Source organism: Leptopilina boulardi, unplaced genomic scaffold (assembly GCF_019393585.1).
Source record: "Leptopilina boulardi isolate dan_hultmark-lab unplaced genomic scaffold, ZJU_Lbou_2.1 LbouV2_231, whole genome shotgun sequence".
Classification (NCBI taxonomy): Eukaryota; Metazoa; Arthropoda; class Insecta; order Hymenoptera; family Figitidae; genus Leptopilina; species Leptopilina boulardi.
Window position 1 is genome coordinate 772684 of NW_026137787.1, and position 14845 is coordinate 787528.

General features: G+C 30.8%; 1 protein-coding gene across 1 annotated transcript in view; it reads right to left on the reverse strand.

Annotated features, from left to right (window-relative positions):
- LOC127280274 (uncharacterized) overlaps positions 1 to 14845 on the reverse strand; it is a 51091-nt gene that overhangs the window by 16196 nt on the left and 20050 nt on the right. The window contains exons 2-4 of the mRNA XM_051303183.1: positions 5391 to 5594; positions 4372 to 4434; positions 1975 to 2160 (exon numbers count right to left, since the gene is read on the reverse strand). Of these exons, the coding sequence (XP_051159140.1) occupies positions 1975 to 2160; positions 4372 to 4434; positions 5391 to 5594 (453 nt within the window). The remainder of the gene's footprint in view (positions 1 to 1974; positions 2161 to 4371; positions 4435 to 5390; positions 5595 to 14845) is intronic.

A 14845-nucleotide genomic window follows, 5' to 3' on the forward strand; every position in this document is an offset into this window, starting at 1 on the left:
TCAGCCAGAAATTGTTATCTGAATTTCAACGGAATCTACAGAAAGGTTTTCTGGAAAAACTTTTAAATTGGATACATTCCGATAGAATATCGTTTCAGTTTTTAACGGAGAAGGGAATGAAATAGGGAAAAACTCCCCTTGAATACTTTTATGATAATTTCCAATGGAATTCCGTTTCCTTTTCTATTAACGAAATTTTCGCCGAAAACGAAAAGAAATTCTACACAACTCTGCTAGAATACCATTTCCCATTACGGCAGAAATCCAACGGAAATTATAACAGAAATTATTCTACAAAATAAAAATGTTCCCTGGCGATTTCATCGGAATTTTGATAATAATTTCCATCGGAAGGATTTGTCTGACAAAAACGAAAGGGTCTGAAAATCCCATCAAAATGCGAAAATATTTATTTCCGTCAAAATTACGTAGTGTTATCGCTAAAATCAGAGTTTTGATAAAAATTATTATGGCGGATATCCGATAAAATCTCCAGATAGCCCTTCCGGGAAATCTTTCCGTATGAGTAGCGATTATTATTATCAATATATACCATGATACGAATCGATTACGAATCGATATAATTCAAAACGATTGCTCAGTTATTTCCATTGTAATGAAAAGTCAAAGTAGCTGATTCTTTAAGAGCATTTGAACCTTCGTGACGTCACAAATCATGGCGCATGACACGCAAACTTCTCAGGTATGTGAAAACACAATTTTGAATATTTTTTAAAAAAACCTTTTGGAAAATGTTCAGAGAAACATAGACTATGTCTGTTATGTGCGAAAAATTCAAAATTTTGCGTATAAAACGTTTTTTAAACAATGTTTAAGTTGGTTGTCACAAGTAAGGAAAAATACACGAATTGCTTATATGTAGGCATTGTTTAAAAAACGTTTTATACGCAAAATTTTGAATTTTTCGCACATAACAGACATAGTCTATGTTTCTCTGAACATTTTCCAAAAGGTTTTTTTAAAAAATATTCAAAATTGTGTTTTTCACATACCTGAGAAGTTTGCGTGTCATGCGCCATGATTTGTGACCTTAACATTGTTTAAAAAACGTTTTAAACGCAAAATTTTGAATTTTCCGCACATAACAGACAGAGTCTATGTTATTCTGAACATTTTCCAAAAGGTTTTTTTTTTAAATATTCAAAATTGTGCTTTTCACATATTATGATCCATCAATTTTATTTTTCAGAAAATTTGTCTCTTCTAAACCAAACGATTGTTTCAATAATTGTTTGATTAATTAACCTAATTAATCAATTAGTATTTATTGTATCACTTTCCTCTACTTGTTTAAATAATTAAATGTCTGTCGGTACAAAAAATCGTTATTTTTAGAATAATAATTAAATATAAACACACGCATACACTGAATCATCAATTCGAATTATCGTGCAACGTAATTCAAAATCTGCGGTCAACATCTACCGTTTAATTTTCAAAATATCCAATTCTATCATGGTATACACGTTTGGTATATTGTTCCAGTGCAGTAAACACATGCGGTGTATTATTACATTCATTGGAAACCTGATAAAATTTCAAAAAAAAAAACTGAAAAAGATCCGAATAGATTAGAAATAATTAGCAATCTTAAATTATATGATAAAGCGTAATATGGTAATTCTGTATCTGGATTTAGATAGATTTTTTCACGAATCTCAGAAAAATTGTTCTAAATAATCTATTTACTACTAAAAATAATTAAATAGAATAGAATGCCTAAGGGTTAAGTCAAAGCAGCTGATCCGTTAAAGCATATTATAATCATTAGAAAATAAATATTGTTAATAAAATTTTTTCTTAAAGATAGTAATATTTCTCAAAGAATTCAGCATTTTTCTTGTAAATTGAAATAGTAAGATAAATTTTATTATAGCAGGTGTGCACATGACACTATAAAGTGTGTAGGAAAGTAAATTTTTAATTCTTTTATGTAAAGTTAAATTTACTCACGGGTACAGTTGTAAGATACAGGGCAACAGGAATGAGGTGCATAAACTGGTGTACAACCAGGGAGTGGAAGTAAACATTTTGGTCTAATGCATCTTCTCGTACCGGATATACAGTAACAATATTCACACATCTGAGAGCCCATCATTGCAGATCCCGGTCCATATCGTACTCCTTGGTAGAAGCAACCTATGCGCACAAGAACTTTCCTAGTAACCTAATCTAATATACGTTCATGAATTATACAAACATCAAATAATACCCAGTTTCAAACAGCAACATAGGTAAATATAAGTACCACAAGAGCGTTGTAGGTATACATATATGTATATATATATACTTTCATTACCTTTTCGAAAACAGGGAATTACTAATTTCTGATTTAATATTAATTTATTTGTTTTTGATTTTGCTGGTAAAATTTTGCTTTTGATTAGGCAAATAAACGAAATTGCTTCTTTCCAAAAATAAATGCAAGTTAAAAAAAACACGTTTATTTCCTTTTACGTAAAATAAATTAAATTAACTGTTACAAAGTTATATTAATAATATAGTTAACCTTTAGCAAAATTCTTTCTAACTTTGATATCAAGACGTTAAATTTGATGCAAATTATTTCACTTCACATACTTAGAAATAAGTTTTCGTTATAGATGCAAGTGACGTGAATTAACACTTGGAAACTAGTGAAACAACAATATTGTAATATTCTGAGTGCACAAAGTCGTTTTTGTTTAAACAATATACAAACTGTATATAATCATAGTTTCATTCATTTGAAACAACTCCAATTGAAACCATAAACTATTGCGACCTAACTGAAATTCACTGATTATACACAACTTCATTGTAATAAAACGTAAGTAACTTTAATCTGTAACTTTATATATATATTAATCATATTGTTAATTCAAAATTTTGTTCGTTATTGTAATGGAAATTAAAAACAAGTTTTGATGAGCGACGACGATATTACATATAATTGTCAGGTCTTATACCAGTTTGATTAATCAGTTAATTGTAAGTAAATAAATAAATAATAACTTATTAATTAAAACAACATCCAAAAAAATAATTATTTTCTCCGAGGGAAAGAGGGAAACAGTACTAATAATTGTAAATGAAACAGCAAGTGGAAACACACGCACATAGAATGTCTGACCAAAATAGAACTTATCTACTGAAATATGTACAATTTCTTCTTCTATAGAATCATTGTTGTGCTATGTATAAAATTTTATTAACTTACATACAGAAAGATAAAAATATTTAAATACTAATTTCTGTAAAATTTATTCCATCAGCTAATTATCAATTATAAAAATATTCTATTTTAATATTTTCAAGCATGAAGATTTTGATTTTTAAACATTAATATATATATATATATATATATATATATATATATATATATATATATATATATATATATAACTCGAAACAATAAAACGCAAACGGAGAAAACTGGAGGGTTAAACTTTAAGAGTCAAAATAAAGATGTTCAACTTTATTAAGTAATTAATTATTAATTGAGAATGGAGCATGAGTTGTCAGGAATATTTATTTATTCCTCAAAAATAGTGAAATTATCCTTCAAAATAGTTCACATTTCCCTCCAGGAGAATTAAACCAAAGTGGGTTGTACTATTTAGAATGCTGTCCTATATACTGTAAGGTACTGCGTTATGTCATTGTATTTTTCTCGTTATTTTCTTTTTCTTCTTAATTTTTATTTGTAAATTTCTCATCGATTCTTTGAGAATAATATCTGTTTTGACAAAACCATGTTTCTACTCATTAGTATAATTGTTTATTTCTTCTTTTTAGATTCAATAATGAAATCCTAAAACTCTCAAAAATATTCATCCCCAAAATTTGCACCCGACTTAAAATTTAAGAAGGGATAGCAATATAAAAACTATAAAGACCCTAATGAAAAAGTAAGCTTTCAGTTTCAATTCTTTTCAAGTTCTAGTTCTTATTCGAGTTTTAATTCCAAGTTCTTTCTTTTAATTCAAAGTCATTCTAATTCTTTCTCCAGTTCTTAGACTGTTATTCAAATTCTTACAAGTTCTATCTTCAAGTTCATGTAATTAAACCAATTCAAGTTCCAGTTCAAGATATCATTCAAATTTATATCAAAGTTCTGATTTAAACGAGTTTTTAACCATATTCATCAATTATAAATAAATTGAAAATGTAAGTCATTTTATTGTATATTAATTATCATTCTTCTCTCAACTGTATTATTTACTTGTCATACTACCAATTCCGAAAGACTTCATGCGAAATTATTTGCGCTCGATAGTTCTTTTATACCTATAAATTGATCGTCATTTTTTTTTTTTTTTTTTTGAATTGTTGTTATTACAATTTAAAAAGAAAGTAATAAAATCTCACCATCGTCTTGACTTCTGGATTCTGTTTCAAGATTAATACGCCGAAGGACATTTGCCGCCTCATCTGCAACACACTCCACAGGTTCAACATATTTTTATCAAATATATATATATATATAATTTAATTTCTATATTTGAAAATTACATTAAAAATATCAACAATGTGGAATTTGATTTCGAAGAAACTCAATCTGAAATGTGCTTCTGGCAAATATTTACTTACGCTAAGTCTGTATTTTATTTCAATTTATTTCTGTCAGCGACACGAGAGCGAATATATAACTAAACGTTTAAACAGAACAAGTTATTTCAACTTCTCTGATTGCAATGAAGTAACGCGAACATTCCGCAAAGTGAACTAGAATGCTATCAAAGTTCATCTTTATATATATATATATATATATATATATATATATATATATATATATATATATATATATATATATACATAAATATATATATATATATATGTATGTATATATAAATGAGATGAAATATTTCCCTGGAATCCTTTTATCAAGATGCAATGTAAATCAGTTTCTCGGATAGGATATCGAGGCTTTAATAATTCAGCAATTTTCTATTCGACAAAATTCCAGCACCTAATAGACATCCAATCATTTTCCGCTTCTGCAAACCGTTTGCTTGGAATAAATTTTGAATTTCCACGCCTAACTTTAGTTCTCGCGGGAGAATTCAATTCATACTGTGTGTATGTATAAATGGGGGGAGGGATCTTCATCCGAAAAACCAAACCATCGAAGCGAATATCTTCTATCCCTCTCGCATCGCATCACGTGGGCATATATTTTATGCATGCTCGTATTTGTCATTTGAAAGTCTGATCAATCTATATATGATAATAATATAATCGATTACTGTCTTTTGCCTCTCTCTCTCTATATATATATATATATAGGAGAATGAACATCGCGTACATATATAGCCTATTGCATGTTAGACTTGATATTGTATTACGAATTAGCAATTAGACGAATCGATTGCTAGTATCGTACTAACCTGATTCTCCGCAAACTAATTCTGAACAGCAGGCATTTTCTCCTGGTGGTCGGGCACGACATCCTGGTGGTGGTGGATTTGGAAGTCGTGGACAGACACGCAATCTACATCGTAATGATCCCTCTGAACATTTACACTGTAAACAAGGACCTGAAGTTGTAACCGCTGCACCTTCTTGATATCGACGATTTTCAAATCTGCAACCTATCACAGAACAGAATATTTAATTATACAATTAGAATTAAAAGATTTTATAAAAATTTAATAGATTTATGTCTACATCATTTGATTTTTCTATATATAACAATAAGTTACAGATGTTGAAAATGACAATTAACAGAAATATTATTTTCAAGTAATATTTCTAACTTTATCGAACCCTTTTAAAAGAGATATTTTTTTAAAATCTTGTCTGTAGTAGATTCCTTTTCCTGTATTAGATTTTGGATCTTATAAAACATACGTTCCTGGCTTTTTTTGATTTCATATAAGGCCCTTCATATTGTAAAAATTTAGCAATAATTTTATTTTCTTTATCCGATTAATAATTTTCTCAAAACTTTAATTTCCAACCTTAAATTCTCTAAGTTTTATGCGAAATATTAAATTTTTCAGCTCTTTTTTCACCTTTTTCACTATTTCATCAACCCGAACAAAATTTACCCCTTTAGTAATTAACATTATAATAACATTAGTTATGCTATTATTAACACTTTAATAATAACAAAAAGGAAAATTATTATTTACTAATTTAGATTTCATCTGGAACGAAATAGTAATTGCAATTTAATGTCATATTCAGAGACTAGGACGATGCTCAGTAATTACGGATACGGGAACACTCAAAAACTAATTAATTGTCTGGCAAACAATATAATATTCTGTAATTAATTTGTGTTCTTGGCCTCTTATCCCAAACTAACTCACGATCTCCTCATGATGTTTTAACTTCAAATGTGAATTTTGTATATCAGAAACTATTTCATATTTAAATTTTGTTCTGATGAATATGATTGAATGATCAAAGTAATATAAAACACGTGCGGTATATGTATAAATATTATATGTGAATTTAAATCATCACAGTATCAAAAGTTACATATATAATTAAATTATTATTAACCAAATGAAAATGAAATGCACATATTGTTAATGATTCACTCTCGATTTAACTATTACATAACGTATATAGAATTGGATATCATTTTCCATTTACACATATATAAATATTAATTGACTCAATGCGGGTTTCATATAGAAGCTCAGTGGAACTGAAAATAAATGACTTTCCATTATGGATACAAAAACATAATAAACAAATTTCAATCTGTTTTCAATTAATCTCTCTAGTATTGAAAAATTACTTTTTATATCAATTACTGTATATACATGTGTATCTTTTACATAAAATTTGTATACCGAAGCAATTGTTCTCCTCGAAAGCTTATTGTAAAATCTCCTGGAAAATTTTGTCTATAGTGACTCATTGAAAACTTATTTAGGAGCGTATTGTGGTAATAAGTTTGGTTTATTAATTTATTTATTATTTAATCCAAAATGATCATGTAAATTAATTAGACTAACATTATAATTAATTTTTTGAAACAAACGTGTCTTTAGTGAAATTTAATTAGTCAAAAAAATATTCACACGTTTTTTTTTTAATATTATTTTAAATAAATTACTATGAAGACAGACAAAATTTGTAATTAACAGAGAAATTGAATTTTCATTATACCCATTCATATTAATTCTGTAAAAAATATTCTCTCAATTTTTTTTAATACAGTGATTATATACTTTTAATTTTGCAAAATGTTCATATGTCCCATTTGAATTCATCGTTTTCCGGTTTCAATTATCACCCGCAGCAAAATTGCCAGTTATGTGAGCGACGCGTACACTTCCGCAGGTTGAAGTCATTGGCCCACCTGGTAATGGCGCGTAGGTATATATGTGCATATACATATATATATGTATACATATATGGAAAACATAAGTGTGTGAATAACGTACCAGAAAGAAGAAAGATTATCTGCAGAGAGTGGCTGCCCTTGAAACTCGAATATACTTATTGCAATATTGTGCCTTGATGTCGCGATCTCTTTGGACCTTTTAACCAGGGCCGTATTTAATTTTAAAAATCAATATTTCTTTCAACATCAATGGAATATAGTTTTCCGAAAATTCGTTAAAACATCCTTGGTTAAAATTTCAGACTGATTTCAAATTAAATAGAGAGAGAGAGAGAGATCAGTTTGGATTAGTCCAAAAATTTTATGAAAACAATTCGAAAATGATGCGTATTAGTCAGCAATCATTCTAGATGAAAAGATAAATCTAAGATCAGTCTGGAATAGTCCGAAATTGACATGTAATAAATCCGCAATTAGCCGGCAACAATTTTATTTGAGTTAGATCAAAAAACAATCCAAATTGAGTCCAGAATAATCTAAAACTTTTATGTAATAAACTATCCGCAAACAGTACTCAACAATACTGTTCACTATCGGCGTAAAAGCCTTCTGACCAATTGTCACTATTTTGGTTAATATTTCGCAATGTGGAATTAATTCGAAATAGTCCGCTTTAAAGTCTGGTTTCCATTAACCGGAATTAGTTCGGTTAATTCCGAAATTAGTATTATTTGTGTGACTAGTAAATCCGGAATTAATCCGGTTTAATCCGAAATTAATCGGATCGCACACAAATAATAAATGAAAAATTACTTCTATTGAATCCGAAATTAATCCGTCTTGTTTAATCAGTAAATCTAGAATCTGCATTCACTAATTACATTTGATCGAATTGACTTCAGATTAGACCTGATTATTGTTATTCATTTCTTTTCTTCGGTCATAACAACCAAAATAAATACAAAGAAAAGAAAAATTGGATTGTTTCCTGGATATCATTTCTCATAATGTCTATTTCTATTGATAATTAAGGATAGGCTGAATCAAACAACTCTATTAATTAACTTGTGTTTATTACATAAAAATTTAACTTTTCAGAGATTCTTTTACAAATTTTGTTTTTCCTTTAATTACCACCTACACAGCACCCAAAATTCCCTGAAACTTGACGCAGAACCTCACATGGCGATGTTAGGAAACTTCAGTGGCAAGGTTCATACAAGTTTGTGTCGATGTTTAAATGTCCACATGAAAAGAATATTTACACGAAACTTTGAGGAAATATTACACATAAATGTTCACGTGCAATGTTCAGTCAATGTTGTGTCCATATTGAAATTACATTTTCACCTAGTTATAAAAATTTCATTTACTAATATAATAAGTATAGGTGAATATTGACACAACATTGACTGAACATTGCACGTGAATATTTATAGTGTAATATTTCCTCAAAGTTTCGTGTGAATATTCTTTTCATGTGGACATTTAAACATCGACACAAACTTGTATGAACCTTGCCACTAAAGTTTCCTAACATCGCCATGTGAGGTTCTGCGTCAAGTTTCAGGGAATTTGGGGTGCTATGTGGGCAGTTCCTTAAGAATTTAAACATGAATTTAGCTTCGAATTATATTTGGATTACAATTTCAAATTCTATATCTGTCTTTGTTCAATAAACAATTCTATTTTAAATAAAAACCAAGGATATGCATAAGCCAAAACAACACATTATTCTTTCAAGTACACAGTCGTTGTTTTGTTTTTAAAGATTAGTTTCATAAAAAAGGAACGATACAATCGTTATTTACTTAGTTGTTTCCTTATTTTGTACCGCATTTACAAAAATCAGTCAAATTTTGGATTTATTTGGACTAATTCCGGATAACAAAAACCTGACAATAATCCGGACTGTTTGGAAATAATTCCATATTATTCCGAAAACAGTCCGGAATTTTATATTAAATTGATATTCAAAAATGCTATTATAATGTTTCATATTTGTTCTCTTTCCCTTGATCAAATTTAATTAATTCAATAACAGTAATAATAATTGTTATAAAATTAAATCTACCTTTAAAATGATACATTGGCACAGCACTACTACGGTTTGCATAATATTGTATGTATATATATATGAAATCTGAAGAAGCATGAATGGAGCCTACGTTTTTCTTCCTTCCTCTTCCTCCATCAACTCATCACGTTCTCTCCATTTCTCTTGGCCCGCGCGCGGATTCTCTCTTGCTTTCTCACGCGCACATTCTCTTCCTCAGTGCATCGCGCCTCTATTGCAAATAACATCGTAACATAACATTACAAAGGCACGCACTTCCAACTCGAGTATAAAGTAAACTGCTAGACGCGTGGGCGAAAACACGTTTATTAGGCGGCGCATTTCATGAGGGGAGACACCTCTCATCTCGCTTTGTTCTTTTAGGATCGTATCTCTATCCCATTTTATACACGTTTATATATATATATATATATATACAACCAAGTATATATCTGTATGTGAAAAGTACATATTCTATAGACATAGTGTGTACGCATAGTCTCGACATAACGCGGTTGATGAAGTCGAACTTGTAAGCAAAACCCGACATTCCCCATAGAATATAGGTGTGTATATAACCTCACACGGTATCTATACGACAGATTTATATTTAGAATCAAGAAATCCTCTGGCTCCTTGAGTGCCAGTCCCTGGGAATTGGAGAATATTCCCTGTCCTCTTATTCCATTACCGGAAATGAATATCTGATATGGCTTTAAATTTAAAAGCTTTTATAAAAATCATTGTCGCAGGAAACTAGATTTTCTTGTAAATGTTACTTTCAACAAGTGATACTAGAATTTATATATTTAAATTTTATTTTGTTTTTAAAATAGATTTCAAGAAATTATTTATTTTGAAAAACGAAAAATTTTCATTAAATTAAAAGGTGTCAAAATAAAAAAGGTTGGCTCAAGTGAATGTTTTAGTTTTTATGACAAATCCCTCAAGTGAAAAGAAGTGAAATGAAATGTATTTCTTACGATACGAAGAGTGTCGTTTTTATATGTGAATGGATGGTTTCTGAAAACTTTTACCGTTGGTGATATAAGAAGTAGTATATATGTACAAGAAGAATGTCATAAGCTCGATTTATAAACAGAGAAGGTAATTTACGCTAGAAGGTGTATGAAAAATACACGCGCCAGAGGAATGTCATAAGGTTTATTAATATTTATCACCATGATTCTCTTGCATTTCAACCTACATCATCGTAGTGTATAAACCCTAACGATTCTACGATCCATCGCTGCTTGGTAAATCAACGCATGCAAGACGATAAATTCGCAAGATATAGGTGACAAGCCTATCGTGTGACAATGTCGCGTGACAAGTACCAATTAGTAACACAAGACTCTTACATTCCACATTTTCATTACCAGGAATTCACGCGATTAATTTATTGAAACTCACACACTTGAGAATTCAACCAAGAACTGTAGCATTTTAACATTTGATATAAAACATTTGTTGTATAAAATGTTCAACATTTTTTTTTTAACGTAGACTTGAATTAGAAGTACTTGTATATTTTGTCGGGATATTTTTCTTCGATTGAAGGAAAGTGTACTCATAAAAAACAAACGAATTGTAAATGTATTTGGATAGTCATCGCAAATGCACAAACCCATCCTTGACATGAAACATCCCGCTTGATATATCTCGACCACAGGGAAACACTAGTGCTATATAGCTGTACACAGTCGAGGAGTGGTCACCCATCTAAGTACTAACTCAAATTAAAGATGTTCAACCCCGACAACCGCAAGCCAAGTTATTCACCACTCGAGCTATATCGTCAGTTCTATATGAGTTATTAAATTTGAATGCTGTTGTAATTAACAGATATTATATTTAAATTATGCAACTCGCATTGGGAATTAAATCAGAGATATTTGTAACTAACATTAACAAAAATCAGTGGTAAAACTGCCTAATGCATCTGTAACTAAAATTAAATTCATATTTTAAAGACAATATTTTACCAATATTAACTCACTATACTATTCTACAACAACACCTCGAAAACAGTCCATAAGTGACCTAGGTGTAATTTTCACATATAACTTAAATTTTAATGATCATCTTCCATACGTTTACAGTACTGCATCTAGAGTCTTGAATAATTTACTTAGAAACTCTCGACATTTTAAAAATTTATTTAAGTTTTAAATATATATTAAATAAATAATTGCATTTATCACTCGGTCGATGAAATGATCAATATTCATAATAATTATGACGAATGATTGCAATTCACTTATGAAATTCAAAACAACAATACTATTAATTTTCTACATGTTCTTATCGTTATTGACGAAAATAATCAACTCATTAATGAGTGGTATACATTAAACCCACATTTTCTGGATGAACTATTTATAACTCTAACCACCCTTTTAACCAAAAAACTGCTATAATTTATAATCTACTTGATAGAGCAATAAAATTCTCTGACAAAAAATTCCATGCAAAAAACATTGAATTGGTCAAAGACATATTACTAAAAAACTGTTGGGTTTTTACTAAGAGTAAAGACACACTTTAATTGTAAATAGATAAAGTTTATTAATAACAAGAAATTACAAAAATGTTAAGGTATTGAACCGAGAAAACGCAGTTTCCTTGTTGAAGGTTCAATTCTGACTGACTCGTAGATTCATACCTGAAACAGTTGTCTCTCTAACCGTAATAAAATAGCCCTAAGTACGGATGCTTCAGGTAAACACTATTCGTAGTGAAAACTAGTAACAAATTTAACGAAACTTAGAACATACAAATTACCTGTTTTTCAACACTCCCGCTTAATTTTCAAGTTCTAATATATTTAATTTTGATCGCAAATAACAAAATTGCTGTTTTGCCAAAAGTTTAGTTAAAATATCCGCTAATTGATCTTTCGAATTGACATAAATAACTTCAACCTCTTTCTTACTTACAATATCGTGTATAAAATGAAACCGTACATCGATGTGTTTCGAACGCTTGTGATTCTCGGAATTGCTTGACATTTTAATTGCTGCTTGATTATCAACAAAAATTTTAACCGTGTTACAATCGACATTCAGTTCATTCAAAAAACGACGCAACCATACAGCTTCTTTTATCCCTTGAGATAACGCGATGTACTCAGATTCAGCGGTAGATAACGCAACAACAGTCTGACGCTGGCTAGACCACGATATAGGTGCACCATCCAAAACAAACACAAAACTGCTTCTTGATTTCCGAGTGTCAGGACAACCTGCATAATCCGCGTCAGTGAAACCTCGCAATGACAATGGGCTCCCGCTGTTTCCAAATACAATGCCGACATTTACTGTACCTTTTAAATATCTAAGAATTTTCTTAACATATTCCCAATGTTTCTTGTCAAAACAAGTCATAAACTGACTGGCATAATTGACCGCAAATTCAATGTCAGGACGACTAATCCTGGCAGCAAACAATAAAGAACCTATTGCTTCGCGATACGGAATAGTTAAATTGCATTCATTCTCGCTTTGATCATTCTTACTGAGATACATTCCTGGCTCGGCAGGTACGCTTGAGGATTTCGCTTCATTAACATTAAACTTTTCGAGCAATTTACTGACATACCTTGATTGACAAATTTTAATCGTACCTTTTTCACGATTTCGCTCAATTTCCAAACCCACAAAATCACATGCTTCATCGACGGTAATTTGGAAATTGCTTTTCAAAAAATTCAAAACTTGGTCGATCGTACATTTGCTTTTGCTTGTGATCAGACCATCATCAACATACAAAGCTAAGTATACAACACTCTGATTCACTGTGCCTACAAAAACACATTTTTCACTTTGCACATTTTTGAAATTAAACTTTTTCAAAAAATTCACGAACTTTTCGTTCCAACAACGTGGAGATTGTTTCAATCCGTAGAGACTTTTGTGCAATTTGTAAACATAATCGCTTTCGTCTTCATTTATGTAACCTTGGGGCTGCTCCAGGTAAATTTCTTCATGTAGCTCACCATAAAGAAAGGCCGTTTTCACATCAAATTTCATTATTTCGAAATTTCTTTCCGCTGCAATTGCTAACAAGACCCGAATCGATTCATATCAAACAACCGGGGCGAAAGTTTCAAAATAATCAATCCCCTCACGCTGAGAGAAACCTTTTGCTACGAGTCTTGCTTTACAACGCTTTAAATTTGTCACGGGATTTGTTTTAATAGTAAAGACCCATTTTGACCCAATTGCTCGCTTACCTTTAGGCAACTTGGACAAGGACCACGTTTGATTCTCTTCTAAAGCTTCAATTTCTTCATCCATGGCTTGTTTCCATTTCGATGAATTTTTACACATTTTAGCTTCGTTAAACGTTGTGGGTATATCATCAACACATAAAGCCATGGGGATTCCGTAACGATCGGGAGGACGAATTAAGTCGCGATTTCTTAATTGTCTTCCGTGATGCTCATTTATAATTTCGATATTTTCCTGAAAAGGGTGATGGATTTCCGGGGGGACAGGATCTTCAAGATGCTCAGGATTTGCCATTATATTTTCATTTTCTAAGGGTTCGATATCGTCACTGAAATCAATTTCAATGGAAATATTACCTGCTTCGTTGTTATTATGAAGACTGGGGTTGTTTTCGTTGAAATCAACATCGCTGCTTATACGAATTTTATGAGCTTCACTATTCCACAGACGATAGTTACAAGATTCACCGTCATAACCCACTACAATAACCTTTTTGCTTTTAGGATCCAGTTTATGGCGATTTTCTTTAGGCACATTCAAATACGCACTGGAACCGAAAACTTTTAAATGCGTTACCTGTGGTTTACGACCAAAAAACTGTTCATAAGGAGTTTTTATTGAGTCCATCTTTAAAATTACCCTATTGAGAAGGTAGCATGCCGTATTAATTGCCTCTGGCCAAAGTTTGCTATCGACCTTTTTTCCCAATAATATTGTTCTCGCACTTTCGACAATTGTCCTAATCTCTCTTTCAGCTCGACCATTTTGCTCATGAACATATGGAGACGATAACTCATGAATGATACCTTTTTCGCTCAGGTAGTTAGAGAATTCAGAGGAAATGTACTCTCTGCCATTATCTGATTTAAGCACTTTTATTTTCGTACCTACTTGCGTTAATACAAAGGCTTCAAAATCCTTGAATTTACTAAAAACTTCAGATTTTTGACGCAGAAAATATATTTTTCTGAAACCAGTGCATTCATCTTTGAACAACACAAAATATCTTGTCCCGCGCGGCGATTCTACATTAACCGGTCCACAAACATCGGTGTGGATTTTTTCTCCGGGTCTATAATGGCTTACAGATTTAGAGACCGGATAAGATTTTCGCGTTTGCTTCCCTATAATACATGCTTCACAGAAAAATTCCATCTTTCCCTTATTTAAGCTACATAATTTAAACTCATCACAAGTATTTCTTACTGCACGAATATTTATGTGTCCCATACGCTCATGCCATAATTTTAA